This window comes from Sinocyclocheilus anshuiensis, unplaced genomic scaffold (genome assembly GCF_001515605.1).
Source record: "Sinocyclocheilus anshuiensis isolate Anshui unplaced genomic scaffold, SAMN03320099.WGS_v1.1 scaffold415, whole genome shotgun sequence".
Taxonomy (NCBI): domain Eukaryota; kingdom Metazoa; phylum Chordata; class Actinopteri; order Cypriniformes; family Cyprinidae; genus Sinocyclocheilus; species Sinocyclocheilus anshuiensis.
Window position 1 is genome coordinate 1,177,958 of NW_015552655.1, and position 16,345 is coordinate 1,194,302.

General features: G+C 39.4%; 1 protein-coding gene across 1 annotated transcript in view; it reads left to right on the plus strand.

The window, feature by feature from the left end:
• The window catches only part of dnah3 (dynein axonemal heavy chain 3), a 69,260-nt gene that overhangs the window by 45,874 nt on the left and 7,041 nt on the right, over positions 1 to 16,345 (plus strand). The window contains exons 39-50 of the mRNA XM_016458685.1: positions 409 to 588; positions 679 to 802; positions 1,047 to 1,203; positions 1,297 to 1,440; positions 1,892 to 2,558; positions 4,118 to 4,283; positions 4,373 to 4,589; positions 6,689 to 6,871; positions 7,363 to 7,561; positions 7,661 to 9,802; positions 11,215 to 11,440; positions 12,619 to 12,863. Coding sequence (XP_016314171.1) covers positions 409 to 588; positions 679 to 802; positions 1,047 to 1,203; positions 1,297 to 1,440; positions 1,892 to 2,558; positions 4,118 to 4,283; positions 4,373 to 4,589; positions 6,689 to 6,871; positions 7,363 to 7,561; positions 7,661 to 9,802; positions 11,215 to 11,440; positions 12,619 to 12,863 — 4,650 coding nt within the window. The remainder of the gene's footprint in view (positions 1 to 408; positions 589 to 678; positions 803 to 1,046; positions 1,204 to 1,296; positions 1,441 to 1,891; positions 2,559 to 4,117; positions 4,284 to 4,372; positions 4,590 to 6,688; positions 6,872 to 7,362; positions 7,562 to 7,660; positions 9,803 to 11,214; positions 11,441 to 12,618; positions 12,864 to 16,345) is intronic.

The window sequence follows — 16,345 nt, forward strand, 5'->3', positions numbered from 1 at the left end:
AACGCCTCATCTACAGAAGAAGTGAGTATAATGTTTTGTAAAGAATCTTTGCAAATCGCCTTTCCTAATAATGTGCTAATTAGCAAGTTTCACGATGAATGCGGCTAAAGTAGACAGTCTCTCTGAGAGCAGCTCGGAAGAGAGGGGCGGAGTCAGCAGAGCTCATTAACATTTAAAGGAAAATGCTACAAAAATGGCTTGATCTGAAAAGAGCTGTTTTTGACAGGGTAAAAAAGGTGTTTTTTACACTACCATTGAGAAATTTTAACCAAACTATGTTACAGACTTTTCATTAAGACCCTAAAGAATCATATCAACTTGTGGAAAATGGGCATCCTATGACCCCTTTAATAACTACTATGCTACTTTCCTTTAAATTTGAATTTTCCGCTGTAAAACATTCTGTAGATGATCTGAATATGCCTGCAAAGGAGATATACGGTGCTCAGCCACCCATTGAACTGCTGCGCCAGTGGATCGATCATCATCATTGGTATGATAAAAAAGACACGTCCAGACTGGACATTGAGGATGTTCTGTATATGTCTGCTATGGGGCCCCCTGGTGGAGGGAGAAACGACATTACAGGTAAATCTCTGATCCTAAATGCTCATCATATAATCATAGTCTTGCGCAGTTTCTTCTTTGTGACTGTTTTGCATCTTTCCTCCCTCACAGGACGATTTACACGTCACCTAAATATTATATCGATTGATACATTCGATGACGAGACTCTAAGCAACATCTTCACATCCATCACTGACTGGCACTTCAGCAATGGTTTTGATGCCTCTTTCTACAGGTGTGTTCATGAAGAAAGTTTAAATCTGATATAAAAATATCTCAATGCGATCGCATTAGATATCAAGATATAAAACCAATATTTTGGTGACATATATTTAGAATAAAAACAGAACAAGCACACTCTACGAGTAAAACATTTTAAGTGTCCAAATAGTTTTTTGTGGCCACTGTGTGGTAACTGTTTTTTTTACACAAGCTGAAAATCATGATTAAATATTTCTGTGTATGTGTATTTGTTGTAGGTTGGGTAAAATCATGATTCAAGCTACTATGGCAGTATACAAGGATGCAATCGAGAGTTTCCTCCCAACACCATCTAAATCTCATTATATTTTCAATCTGCGAGATTTTGCGAGGGTGATTAGGGGCGTAATGCTCTGTCCATCAACAAACATGCAGGTAAGCATACACACAGGTATATTTCTATGTAAAGGCAAAGTACATATAGTAAATAGTTTTTCATAATATGAGTTTTGTGCTTCTTTTTATCAGGAAGGTGATAAACTAATCCGCTTATGGATCCATGAGGTGTATCGCGTGTTTTACGATCGACTGATTGATAATGACGACAGAGAGAAATTTTTTAACATTGTGAAAGAAAGGACAGCAGAATATTTCAAACAAAGCATCGAAAAGGTAATAGCTACATTGTGAAATATTTCACCCCCAAAATCAAAAATGATCAAAATGATTCAGATAAATAAAAATACTGATAAATAATTTATTAAAAAAATTAAAAAGTAATGAATATATTTTTGAAAAACTTTAACATTGTCAAAAAAAGGCCATCTGCATATTTCAATATTTAAAAAAAAAAGGTAATACTACATTGTGAAATATTTTTTAAAAATTAATCAAATGAAAAAAAAAAATTATTGATACATTTTTTATAAAACTTTTTTTTTTTTTAAGAAAATTAAGTTATTTCTTTCTTTTAATTTTGAGGTGAAATATGACCTGGGCATTTTTCATTCTTTTTCAAGGGAAACTTTAAATAAAATGGATCTGGTTATCTAGTATCTCTTGTAGTAAAATTGGCTTTAGTTTAATTATTATTTGAATAAGATGTCTCTTTTCCCCTATCCAGCTCCTCAGTTATCTCACTCTGTCTGGTAAAGTTGAAGATGACAGCATTCGCAGCCTGTTTTTTGGTGACTACGCCAAACCAGACTCGGCCAGTAAAACGTACGACGAGATCACAGATCTGAGTACATTAACGGAGGTGATGGATTTCTACCTCAAGGAGTTTAATAACATCAGCAAAGCGCCCATGAACCTCGTCATGTTTCAGTTCGCCATCGAACACATCTCACGAATCTGCCGTGTGCTGAAACAAGACAACGGCCACCTGATGCTGGTCGGCATCGGCGGATCGGGGCGACAGAGCACCACCAAACTCGCCACCTTCATCAATGACTACGAGCTGTTCCAGATCGAACTGACCAAGAACTACAGCATGTCGGACTGGCGTGACAATCTGAAGCACCTGATGCTGAAAGCTGGGATAGAGGGGAAGAAAACTACGTTTCTCTTTAGTGACAACCAGATCAAGGACGAAGCCTTCGTTGAGGACATCAACATGCTGCTGAACACAGGAGACGTGCCAAACATCTTCCCAGCAGACGAGCGTGCTGACATCATCGAAAAAATGCAGGGAATAGCCCAGATGGAAGGGAAGAAGATGGACGTCACACAGCTCTCCATGTACAACTTCTTTATCGACAGAGTTAAAGCCAACCTTCATATAGTTCTTGGTACTGATTATATTATATTATATTATATTATATTTAGGGCTGTCAGTTTAACGCGTTAACTTAATTAATTAGTTATGAAAAAATAACGTGATTAAAATATTTTATTATATTAATATAATATATTAATATTATTATTAGTTTAACTGGCCACGCCCCCAAACCTGTACTTCATCTTACATTTCATACAGTTGACTGTTGACAAATATGATGCAGGGCAACAACTCCATAAATGCAGTTATGCCCTACAATTCAAGATACTGGGACAAAAAATGTCCCAAAAAAAAGTTTTTGTCTCATATTTATATCATACGATATCATACGCACGAGCAGGGAGAGCAATATCACACGAGTACTGATTTTGTCCCAAATATCACAAGTTTAAATGTGATTTTATACTACAGTTCATATTGTGTTCATTCAGTTGATATTGTGTTCTATTTTAAACACAACATTGTGTTTTTGCTCAATTTTGCAGAGAACATATTACCTTTAAAGTCACAGCAGAATTGTCTTGCACGTCTTCGAGAAACACAGAGGTGTTTAGTTTCTGAAAAACATCCGCGATTTGAACAAAATCGTGTGAATCAGTGATTCAAAGCCCCATTCATTAAGAGAGCCGTTTACTGAATTCCTGAATGAATCAGCCGTTTGAACGAATCGAATGAAGACATTTACCGCCACCTGCTGGCAGATGTAGTTTCTTATTTAGAGTATCATAATAATAATAATGAAAACATTGTTTAGGGATAGTTCTCCCAAAAAATGAAATTTTTTCATCATTTACTCGTTGTTTCAAACCTTTCTTTTGTGGAACATAAAAGAAGATATTTTGAACACTGTTGGTAACTAATCTGTTTTGGTTACCAATGACTTTCATTGTATGAACAAAAAATACTGAGATGTTTCTCAAATTATCTTATTTTATGTTCCATAGTTTATGTTAAGATGTTGTAGCCTAAATGTTTATGTGTAATACATTTTTTTGTTGTTGAATCAGATAAAATATTTCTTCCTAAGTTACAATTTGTAATGTCTGCTTGATACTTTCTCATTTACATTTACATTTAGTAGATGCTTTTATCCAAAGCGACTTACAAGTGAGGACAATAGAAGCAATCAAAACCAACAAAAGAGCAATAATGCATTTAACACAAAAATAGCTTTAAATAATCTTTTGTTGGGTAATTTCAGTCAAATTTATTTTGTGATTAATTAGATTAATTAATCGACACATCATGTAATTAATTAGATTAAAATTTTTAATCAACTAACAGCCCTAATTATATTATATTATATTTATTTAACTACTATTTATGTTTATATTCATTTAACAAGGAGAAAAACCTCTCTGAGATTAAAAATATTACAGGAGTGTACTGTCCAACATAAGCAGAAACTTAACATATACACAAAACAAAAACAGCATACATATTTATATAATATAAACAGATGTAAATATATTATAAATATATACAAATAATATATAAACATATATATAAAATATTTTGGTGTATACTTCTGTAAGCTTGTGTAAAACTGTTTTCATGTTTGTCCAATAGCAATGAGCCCAATAGGTGAAGGCTTCCGCAATCGTCTGAGGATGTTCCCATCATTGATTAACTGCTGCACCATAGACTGGTTTCAGGCCTGGCCCAAAGACGCTCTGGAGATGGTCGCCAACAAGTTCCTTGAGGATTTGGACATTGAAGACAACATCAGGATGGAGTGCGGACATGAGCCTGCATTTATTTCCTTTAACAGTTGATTGTGTTCAGATATAAAGACTTACATTGTCAGTTTTGCTTTATTCTCAGGGTGGTGGAAATGTGTAAGATGTTCCAGGAGAGTGTCAGAGAGTTGTCTGAGCGCTACTACTCCCAGCTGCGCAGACATAATTACGTGACTCCTACTTCCTACCTGGAGCTCATCCTGACCTTTAAAGTCTTGCTTAACTCCAAACGCAGTGAGGTGAATGAGCTCAGGAATCGATACATAATCGGCTTGCAGAAACTTGACTTTGCTGCCTCTCAGGTGAGACGGAAAATGTGAACGCTTCATCAGTCATTTCATAATACTCTCTTTATTCTTCTTTATGTTCATCTGCAATCAGTGTTGTAATACATGTCCTGAAATACATACAATACATATAATTAATTCTGTTCTGTTAATGTACAATCTTGATATCTATCTTTTAAGTTTAGTGAGAAAAAATTTGATTAAAAATCAAGTATTTACACTCTCTCTCTCTATCTATAAACAGCGGGTAAAATAAGTATTGAACACGTCACCATTTTTCTCAGTAAATATATTTCTAAAGGTGCTGTTGACATGAAAATTTCACCAGATCTCGGTAACAATCCAAGTAATCCATACATACAAAGAAAACAAAACAAATAAGTTCAGAAATTAAGTTCTGTGTAATAAAATGGAATGACCCAGGGAAAAAATATTGAACACGCATACTGAAATTTATTTATTACTTTGTACAAAAGCCTTTGTTGGTAATGAGAGCTTCAAGACGCCTCCTGTATGGAGAAACTAGTCGCATGCATTGCTCAGGTGTCTTCAAATCTTGAAGGTTCTGTGGGCCTCTTCTATGAACTCTTATCTGTAGTTCTTTCCATAGATTTTCTATTGGATTCAAGTCAGGTGATTAACTGGGCCATTCTAGCAGCTTTATTTTATTTTTCTGAGACCAATTGAGAGTTTCCTTGGCTGTGTGTTTGGGATCATTGTCTTGCTGAAATGTCCACGGTCCACCCTTGATTCATCTTCATCATCCTGGTAGATGGCAGCAGATTTTTATCAAGAATATCTCGGTACATTTTTCCATTCATCCTTCCTTCAATTATATGAATTTTGCCAGTGCCATGTTGCCATGTTTTTGGGGCGTGTACCTGCTAATTCCAGGTCTTTCTGAAGCTCTCCACAAGTGGTCATTGGCTCCAAAACTCTTCTGATAATTTTTTTTCACTGCTCTGTCAGAAATCTTGCGAGGAGCACCTGGACGTGACCAGTTTATGGTGAAATTATGTTCTTTCCACTTCAGGATTATGGGCCCAACAGTGCTCACTGGAACTTTCAGAAGTATAGAAATCTTTCTGTAACCAATGCCATCATTTTGCAACAATAAAGGCCTTTTTGCACCTCCCTTTCTTCATGTGTTCAATACTTTTTTCCTGTGTCATTCCACTTTATTACACAGAACTTAATTTCTGAAATTATTTGTTTTGTTTTCTTTATATGTATGGATTGCTTAGGTTGTTACGACATCTGGTGAAAATTTTGTCAACAGCACCTTTAGAAATATATTTACTGAGAAAAATGGTGACGTGTTCAATACTTATTTTACCCGCTGAATTTTAATTATTAATTTATAATTGTATAACACAATATAATTTTTTATCATTTTGCCATAATTGTTTGTTATTTACATTTAAATTGTAAATATTTGATTTTTCTCTCAAATCTTTTAAATAAAAAAATATACATTTTCAAACTGTTTATTAAAGGGGTCATATGATGCGATTTCAATTTTTCCTTTCTCTTTGGAGTGTTACAAGCTCTTGGGGGTTTTAATGTTTTTGTCTCATCTCTCCGGCCGAGACACGGCATCACAATATGGTAAGGGGCGTAACATTTCCGTCACACGCTTGAGGTATTCGGCCAATCACAACGCACTGGATAGCTGGCCAATCAGAGCACACCTCGCTTTTCAGACCGATGAGCTTTGTAAAAATTGACGCGTTTCAGAAAGGTGGGGCATAGAGGAGAAACAATAGTGTACAGTATGTGGAAAATAATGTGTTTTTTTAACCTTAAACTGCATAAACACATTTCATTACACTAAATACACAAAATAATGTTCTTTTTAGCAACATCATACGACCCCTTTAAAATTTGTATTCAAATTTGAAAAATGTGAAATAGAACCATTTTCATTGGTGGTCTCAGATAAATATGTAGATTTCAGGCAAATTTCAGCAAATGATCAATTATATATTATCATGATAAATTATTTATGATTTTTTTTTATCAACAAGAGGCCTAAATACATTATTTGATAATGTACATAGTCATTATCCCTGAATAAATTGATGTTGACAGTGCTGTTTGTCTGTGACGTGCAGGTAGCGGTCATGCAGCAGGAGCTCACAGCTCTTCAGCCAGAACTGATCGAGACAGCCAAACAGACCGATCAGATGATGGTGAAGATAGAGAAAGAGACGGTGGAGGTGGATGCTAAGAAAGAGCTTGTCAGTGCTGATGAGAAAGTCGCCAATGAAGCAGCAGCTGCTGCTAAAGCGATCAAGGTAACCAGATGGGAAAAATGTATTTCAGTCTAAGGCTCACAAAAATGATCCATGCAGGCAAACCCTTTTAATTACACAACATCAATTCTTAACAGGACAAAACCATATCTGTTATATAATATAATGACATTTAGTAAAGGATTGCATTCAAAGTGTTGGCCAAGTATTAACATTTATTTGTACATACTTGTTTAAAGTATGTTTCTGGCCTAAAATTTTAGCTATGCAAGTGAAAAAAATACAGATGTTCTCATGTTGCTGATTTTTCCTTCAATTCTCAATCTACTTGATAAGTTAGAAAATACATAAATAGATAATCATATATTGGCATGTAGGAATTTACAAGTCTTTAATGATGTTGGTGGACTAGTTGCACTCTTTCAGTTGAGGAGATTCAGAAAGTGGTTAGCATTTGGAGATTTTGGGGTATTAGGACATTTTGTTAAAGTTATGATCGAAAAGTTTATATCAATTAATTTATTGTCGGATAGGATGAGTGTGAGGGAGATCTTGCAGAAGCGATGCCAGCACTGGAAGCGGCTCTCTCTGCTCTAGACACACTGAAGCCGGCTGATATTACTGTCTTGAAGACGATGCAGAATCCTCCTGGTCCTGTCAAACTGGTCATGGAGTCCATCTGTGTCATGAAGGGCATTAAACCAGAGAGGAAACAAGACCCCGGTGGATCAGGTATGAGAATGTGGCACACATGAGAAACACAGGTGAAATATATCACACACTCTATTATTAAAGACGATTAAATACATTTGGTTGAAATTATTTGCACAGGAAAGATGGTTGAGGATTTCTGGGGACAATCTAAGAAGCTTCTTGGTGACATGAAGTTCCTTGAGAGCCTTAAGACGTTCGATAAAGACAACATACCTGCACCTAACATTAAGAAAATCAGAGAAAAGTTCATAGACCACCCAGATTTTCAGCCTTCAGTAATCAAAAGCGTGTCTTCTGCTTGTGAGGGCCTTTGCAAATGGGTGCGTGCCATGGAAGTATACGAACGAGTGGCGAAAGTCGTTGCCCCCAAGCAAGTGAGATTAAAGGAAGCAGAGGAGGAGTTAGCTGTGCAGATGCAGAAGTTATCTGTGAAACGTGCCGAGCTGAAGGAGGTGGAGGATCGTCTGCAGGCGCTGAATGACACATTCGACGGGATGATACAGAAGAAAAAAGACCTAGAAGCAAACATAGAGCTCTGTTCCCAAAAGCTAATACGAGCTGAAAAACTAATCGGTGGTCTGGGAGGAGAAAAAGACAGGTGGACGGAGGCTGCTCGGCTCCTTGGCATTAAATACACCAACCTTACCGGCGATGTGCTTTTGTCCTCTGCTATGGTGTCTTATCTTGGCGCGTTCACTGTCGATTACCGCGTGGAGTGTCAGCGAGAGTGGCACAAGCTGTGCAATGAGAAAAACATACCATGTTCGAAGGATTTCACACTTAGCAACACTCTCGGAAACCAGGTACTGATCCGATCGTGGCAGATTGCTGGATTACCAGTGGACGCGTTTTCAACCGACAATGGAATTATTGTCTCAAACTCTCGCCGTTGGCCACTCATGATCGATCCACAGGGACAAGCCAACAAATGGGTCAAAAACATGAACAAGGCCAATAAACTGTCCATCATCAAGCTCTCAGACAGCAACTATGTCCGTACCCTCGAGAACGCCATCCAGTTCGGCACGCCAGTCCTCCTGGAGAATGTTGGGGAGGAGCTGGATGCAATTTTAGAGCCGGTTCTCCTAAAACAGACCTTTAAGCAGCAGGGCGTGGAGTATATGAAACTTGGTGAAAACACTGTGGAGTATTCAAGCGATTTCCGGTTCTACATCACAACAGGATTGAGGAATCCACATTACTTGCCGGAGGTGGCGGTGAAAGTGTGTCTTTTGAACTTCATGATCACGCCGTTGGGTCTGGAAGATCAGCTTCTGGGGATCGTCGCCGCTAAAGAGAAGCCAGAACTCGAGGAGAAGAAAAACCAGCTAATTCTCGAAAGCGCAGCCAACAATAAGCAGCTAAAGGAGATCGAGAACAAAATCCTGGAGGTCCTTTCTTCTTCTGAAGGGAACATCCTAGAAGACGAAACTGCTATTAAGGTTCTCTCGTCATCTAAAATATTGTCAGAGGAGATTTCCGAGAAGCAGAAAATTGCGAGCATGACTGAAAACGAGATTGACGAAACTCGAATGGGTTACCGGCCAGTTGCAGAACACTCATCCATTCTGTTCTTTTGCATCTCGGATCTGGCGAACATCGATCCCATGTACCAATACTCTCTCACGTGGTTCATCAATCTGTACCTGCAGTCCATCGCTCACAGCGCGCCTAGCGATGACCTACAGATCCGCATCGCTAACATCTTGGATCACTTCACCATGCGTGTTTACTATAATGTGTGCCGCTCTCTGTTTGAGAAGGACAAGCTGCTGTTCTCTTTGCTTTTGACCGTCGGCATTATGCAGGGCAAAGGTCAGGTCGACGACCTCGTCTGGCGCTTTCTTCTCACCGGAGGCATTGCTCTGGAAAACCCTTACCCCAACCCGGCCCCGGAGTGGCTTACGGATAAATCGTGGTCCGAAGTGGTTCGGGCTTCTCAACTTCCTTGCCTGGAAGGATTGTTTGAACACGTGCAGGAGAATATCGCACAGTGGAAGCAGATTTACGACTCGGGTCATCCGCAGGACGAGGAGTTACCCGGGAAATGGCGCACAGTAGTGGGCATGGAGCGCATGGTGGTGCTGCGCTGCTTCAGACCGGATAAACTTGTGCTGGCGGTACAACAGTTCATCGTCGACAGAATGAGCCGGACATACATTGAGCCACCGACCTTTGACCTGGCGGAGAGCTACAGTGACTCTTACTGCTGTTCACCACTTATCTTCGTCCTTTCTCCAGGATCAGACCCTACAGCAGGTAAATTAGAAAGATGTTTTTTTTTCAATGATTTGTCATTTTGTTTTGAAAATAGGGCTAAGCCAATAACTTATTATATATCATTAATTAATATACTATTATAGTTTTTATTAATATTTAGAATTTGTATGTTTTCCATTTTCATTTTAATAAACCTATATAGTCTTTATTCATTTTTATTGCAGTTTTAGATTTTGTTTTTTTTAGTACTTAAAGTTAAACTAAACAAACATGAGAGATGTAGCCATGGGAACTAGCTGAAATAAAATAAGTTTAAGTTTTTTATATCTTATTTTATTTCAAGTAATGAAAATGTTTGTTAATAGTTTTAGTTGATATCATGGGATTACGATTGTTACTCTTCAGAATAAATGCAGATATAATATTAATATTTTTAATATTTCAATATTAAGTGAAACTGCAAAAGAGAAACTAAAATGGTAGAAAATGGCAAATACAATGTACATTCTAACAAAGTCCCTTTAAGGCAAGTCATGTCACTCTGCGGCCATCTTTGAAACTCCTCTCGGGCATGCAAGTGCACCTTCTATCTCTTTGAATGGGGAAACATTAAATTCTCCAAAACTGTTCGCCAAGCTTACGATTACATTTCATATTGAAATCACCAATGAAATATGACAACTGTATCATAAATGTTGTTTATTTTGGTAAAATAGCATTAAAAAAAGCTTATTTCTCAGGCTAGACCAGCCAGTACACTGATAGAGTGGCCATATTGAGCGTTACATTTTTTCCCCATTCAAATTATACGAGTGACATATTTGGGGTATTCTACAGTCTTTGGTTCTAACCATGTGTTTTGTGGTGTCAATTATTGGCTGTAGAAATATTTAAATAATTTTATGATTATTCTAGTTGTTTATTATCTATTTTTAATATTAATATCAAGTCAAGTCAAGTCTGCTTTATTGTCAATTCTTCCACATGTACAGCACATACACAGAGAATTGAAATTGCGTTACTCTCAGACCCTTGGTGCATACAGATAACACTAACAGTAGAACATAAATACAGATATACAGATTAAATATAAAATACAACTATACAAATAAGGTAAAATGTAAAAAAAAAAATATATATATATAAAAAAATATATATATAAAGCAGCACACGGCAGCTAGAGTGCAAACCAGTGAAGTAAACAGAATGCTCTCGATGGTGCCTCTGTAGAAGGTGTACATGATAATATACTTCTGTAGTTGATTTTAAGCACACTTTTGTTTACTTCTGTAATATGATACTCAAATGTTGGGTTGCTGCTTGAAGACCAATGTAAACTCTGGGCGTTCTATGTAATATTATGAGACATAGAATCACAATATATGATTGTTTCAGCGCAGCACTAAACATTTACAACTAAATTATGTTCTTACACTCTTTGTCTTACTCAGGACTTCTAAAGTTTGCAGATGACTTGGGCATGGGCGGCAGTAAGACGCAGGTGATCTCTCTGGGTCAGGGTCAAGGTCCAGTAGCTGAGCAGCTGATCAGAGCAGCACTGACCGACGGCACCTGGGTCGTGCTGCAGAACTGTCACCTCGCGACCAGCTGGATGCCAATGCTGGAGAAGATTTGTGAGGAGGTCATAACACCTGAAAGCACACACACAAGCTTCAGGTAAAAATAACAACACGCGTGCATCTAACACACTTACTGTGCCGTTTCACATAAATTATTATGGCCACACTTAATTTCAGCACAGAGTTAAAATTAGTGGATACATGACAAAGATAAAGAACATATCCAGGACATGTTTAATCTCAAAATCTAACAAAAAACTAAATCTCTCAAATTCTCATTGGTGTAAAAAGGTTATTTTTTAATTATTATAATATTAATATTATAATATTATTAAAATAATCATAAAAGGCAGTAAAATTAATACTACCGTTATGTATACTTAAAATTGTACTTCTTAAAAGGGGTCATCGGATGCCCATTTTCCACAAGTTGATATGATTCTTTAGGGTCTTAATGAAAAGTCTATAACATAGTTTGGTTAAAATTTCTCAATGGTAGTGTAAAACAACACCCTTTTTACCTTGTCAAAATCAGCTCTGTTTTCAGCAAGCCGTTTTAGTCCATGTTCCTTTAAATGCTAATGAGCTCTGCTCACCCCGTCCCTCTCTTCCGTGGGGTGACGAGCCATTTTCACGAGACTGTTTACTTTAGCCGCGGAACTTGCTAACTAGCACGTTATTAGGAAAGGCGGTTTGCAAAGATTCATAAAAGAACCTTATACTCACTTCTTCTGTAGGTGAGGCTGGATCACGAATGATTCGCGCGAACATAAACGCATTTAGGTAGATCGGGGATCGGTGCATTCCCTTCAAAAACAAAGGTAATCCACTGCTCCGATGTCGGGAGTAAATGACGACTGCTATGTTCATTATTACATCCAACAACAGAACACCTCAATCACTTATGAGCCAATCTTGTCTACATCTGCTCCGGCGTCGAAACAATGGCGGATTGATGACAGCTCACTCAGGGCGGGTCTAAGGTAAAACGCTAGTGTCAATCAACAATCATCGGAGGGGCCTGGGTCTGTGTGATGTCACACAGACAGGCATCTGAGAATGGCTTGATATGAGAAAGGGGAAATGATTTAACGAGATTAAAAACAAATACTGGGTGGATCGTTATCATTATAGGGTGGTAGTGTACACACACTGCCAACACACATTTCAGTTCAAACTACTTGTAAAAGTGCATGTCGCATCCGATGACCCCTTAAAATGAAATTATATTAGTAATTAAACTGATAACCAAACTCCAAACTCCTTTTGTTTTAGGTTGTGGTTGACCAGTCAGCCATCTGACAAGTTTCCAGTGAGTGTTTTGCAGAATGGGGTGAAGATGACGAACGAGCCTCCCAAAGGACTGAGGGCAAATTTACTGCGTTCTTACCTCAGCGACCCCATCTCAGACACTGCCTTCTTCAGCAGCTCCGCTAAGCAGGACATCTGGCAGAAGCTGCTGTTCGGCCTTTGTTTCTTCCACGCTCTGGTCCAGGAGAGGAGAACATTCGGCCCACTCGGTCAGATATGAATCTGTAATGCAGTTTGCTTTCCTGTCTGTCATCCTTCATTTGATTCACCATCCATCTCTAAACAATCTTCTGTGAAACTCTGGCATACTATCGTCAATCTAACTGATCTAATCTTTTCTAAACAGACATTATAGTACTGCAATCAAATGGCAGTTTAATAGGCTGAGGCAGTTATAAGTTCATAGATTGATTCTCCTGAAAACTATAAACAGTATTATAAAAGCAATCTTGTTAGTGGTGCTTGCGAAGCTGGATTTTTATTATTTTTCTTCAATACAAACTTTGGTGCGTAACTCATCCCGTACCATTTGTCATAGACCCATGAAAGAGGCATCAAATCATGCAGCTTATTGAGGTGAGGTGTGGTATGACTTTTCTACGTGATCAGGGATACGATGTTCGCACAGTGGGCGAAAAATCAGGGGAAAAATCCCATAGACTTAATATTGTGACCAAATTTGATGGCCTGTAGCTCTGAGCGAGAATTTCTTAGAAACGTGTGGGTCACCACATTTGAAGAGGCTGGCAAGCTGTGTGAGGACATACCCCGCGATGGGGTATGAGTTGTACCCCTTGGGCACAACAGCCAGCCGAAATCGCCCCTTAAACATACTATAGTAAGGAACTGAGCACATGCGTTTTTCCTACTTTGGTAACTTCCACAGGAATTTTGCATTGAACATAACTCACAGTGTCAAAGAGACATGGGGCTGGGCTGATTTTACTCAGACAATCAGTCAGTCTCTCATGATCATCATGAAGCTATCAAGCCATGCCCTAGCAACCATTTAGAACACTCTTGCAACCATCTTCCCGTACCCATGCAAGGGAGGGAAGTGCTGGTGAAACACCTAAATCTGTTATCAAAGAACCTGGGGTTACGTTAAGTAACCCATTGTTCTTTTTCTAACTTCGCTCGGTGTTTCACTATGGGAGATATAGACCACTCCCGGATTGCACCCATATCACTGCTATCCAACAAAACAATTAAATGGGCACCGACCTGCCGGTTCCCAGCACTGCGTGTGCTAAGGATGGCTCAGACACGTCCAGTCTATAAAACCGCACAAAAGTATGTGGCGTAGCCCAACTTGCTGCTGAACAAATATCTTGAACAGATGTAGCCATCCCCCGAGTGGAGTGGGCTCTCAAGCCCTTCGGCGGTTGAATACCTTTGCAGATATAAGCTAAAGATATAGCCTCTATGATCCAATGAGACAGCCGTTGACGAGACAACGGCTTCCCTTTGTGAGGAGTAGCCCAAGACACAAACAGCTGGTCATGAGTCCTAAAGCCTGCTGTTCTCCTCACATACATATGAAGAGCCCATACTGTACATAATGAATTCAAATTTTGCTTCTCCGGAGAAGAGAACGGATGAGGGTGAAAAGCTGCAAGTTCAGTAGATGGGCACCAATATGCTGAGTCAACTACCTTAGGCACAAAAGCTGGGTTAGGATGAAAGGAAACCTTAGTGAGTCCTGGAGCTAACTGCAAACATGACGGGCTAACAGACAACGCCTTTAAGTGACTCACACGCCTAGCTGTTGCTAAGGCTATGAGCAGCACCATCTTAAAAGAGAGAAACTTAAGCCCAACTCCCTCCAATGGCTCAAAAAGGTATTGAGAAAGGGCTTCTAGGACGATGGATAAATCCCATAAAATCAAAGGGGGAAAATCACCCGAATAATCAAAGGGTGCTGGCCTGCCGATTTCTCGCCAAAACCTACATGACAAGCTGAAATAGCTGCTAAATACACCTTAACGGTGGAGAAAGCCTTCCCCTTATCTGGAAGATCTTGAAGAAAGCATAAAATATCCCTCACTGAGCATTGAAAAGGGACAATATGACCCTGCTCACACCATTCTTCAAAGACTCGCCACTTATTGCTATAAAGTGAGCGAGTAGAGGAGGCTCTTGCACTCTGTATAGTAGGGCTGTCAAAAAAAAATAGAATTTCGAATATTCGTCGAATTAAAAAAAAAAATCCACATTCGAATGCAAAAACGTTGCATTCGAATTTAAGGTCTGCGTCAGCCGTCAGGCAGCCTTATCAGTGGCGCAGGAGATGCGATGACGATGTATGTGTCATTGATTGCATTTGAATGCTTTTGTTAGCCTATCCAGTTGAACCCACTAGATGCGGTGCTGCTACGTTGTATAAACATTATTTTAAACATTATGCACTTTTTTTCAAAGATAGTCCCGTTATTTTATTACGCTTTGAAGAAACGTGCATAATATTTTGCTCGATGCGCCCTCTTGTGGCCTCAGAAGAGAAGCCGAAAGCTTTTTTTTGAAAAAAGCTTTTTTTTTTTTGACTGAAATTATGCCTTTTAAATTCGAATAGAATTCTAATTTTGATAATATTTAAGTAAAAAATTCGAATTTAGTTTTTCAGTCATTTTTACAGCCCTACTGTATAGTATGTATGACTGATGGAGGCAGACCTGCAGCATTCAAATTCCACCTCTTACGGGCCAAGCCCATCTGGGTGAGGGTGGTAAATCCCTCCCCCCGCCTGAGACAGGAGATCCAGGGGCCACGGCTGGCCTGACAGCAGTTGAACTATCTCAGCCACACAATGTCTGGATAGAGCTATCAGAATTAATGACAGACCCTGTTCCCTCACTCTGGCTAGAGTGGGGGAAAGTAAGCTCAGGGGAGGGAATGCATAAAGAAGGACGTCTGGCCATGGGTGGGCTAGAGCATCCACATCCAGTGGTGCATTTTCGTCCGCTAGAGAGAAATACAGAGGACATTGAGCGTTTTCTTGCGAGGCGAAGAGATCTACGGCCGCCTGACCGTACCTCTGCCATATCTGGTTCACCACCTGGGAATGGAGTTTCCACTCCCCATACAGGGGGTTTCCTCTGTACAGTAGATCTGCCCCTCTGTTTAAAATCCCTGGAACGTGAGTTGCCCTGAGGGATAAAAGCCTTGTGTCGCTCCACATGATCAGCCTCTTTGCCAACTGATGCAGTTGAAGGGAACGCGCCCCTGTCGATTGATGTAAGCAACCACTGTGGAATTGTCTGTTTTCACTAACACATGCTGCCCTTTGATGAAGCTCAGAAAATGTTTCAGCGCTAACCATACTGCTAGCAGCTCTAAATAATTTATATGTTTGTGAGTCAGCTGCGGAGGCAACACGCCGTTCACAGCTCTGCCCATTAGAGTCGCTCCCCAGCCCTTTAAGGACACGTCTGTCGTCATAGTGACTCTCGATGACACCGCCCCCAAGGGAATCCCCGTTCTGAGAATCGCGGGAATTTTCCAATTCCTGAGCGCTCTGACGCACGCATGAGTAATTCTCACCGGCTGGCTGAGATGCCGCCGAGAGCACAGATGTACCGGCACGATCCAGTGCTAAAAATCCCTCATTTTGAACAGCCCCAAATGTACTACAGAAATCACCGAAGCCATTAGACCCAGCATTCGTAAGCAGTCTGTACGGAACCACTTTCCC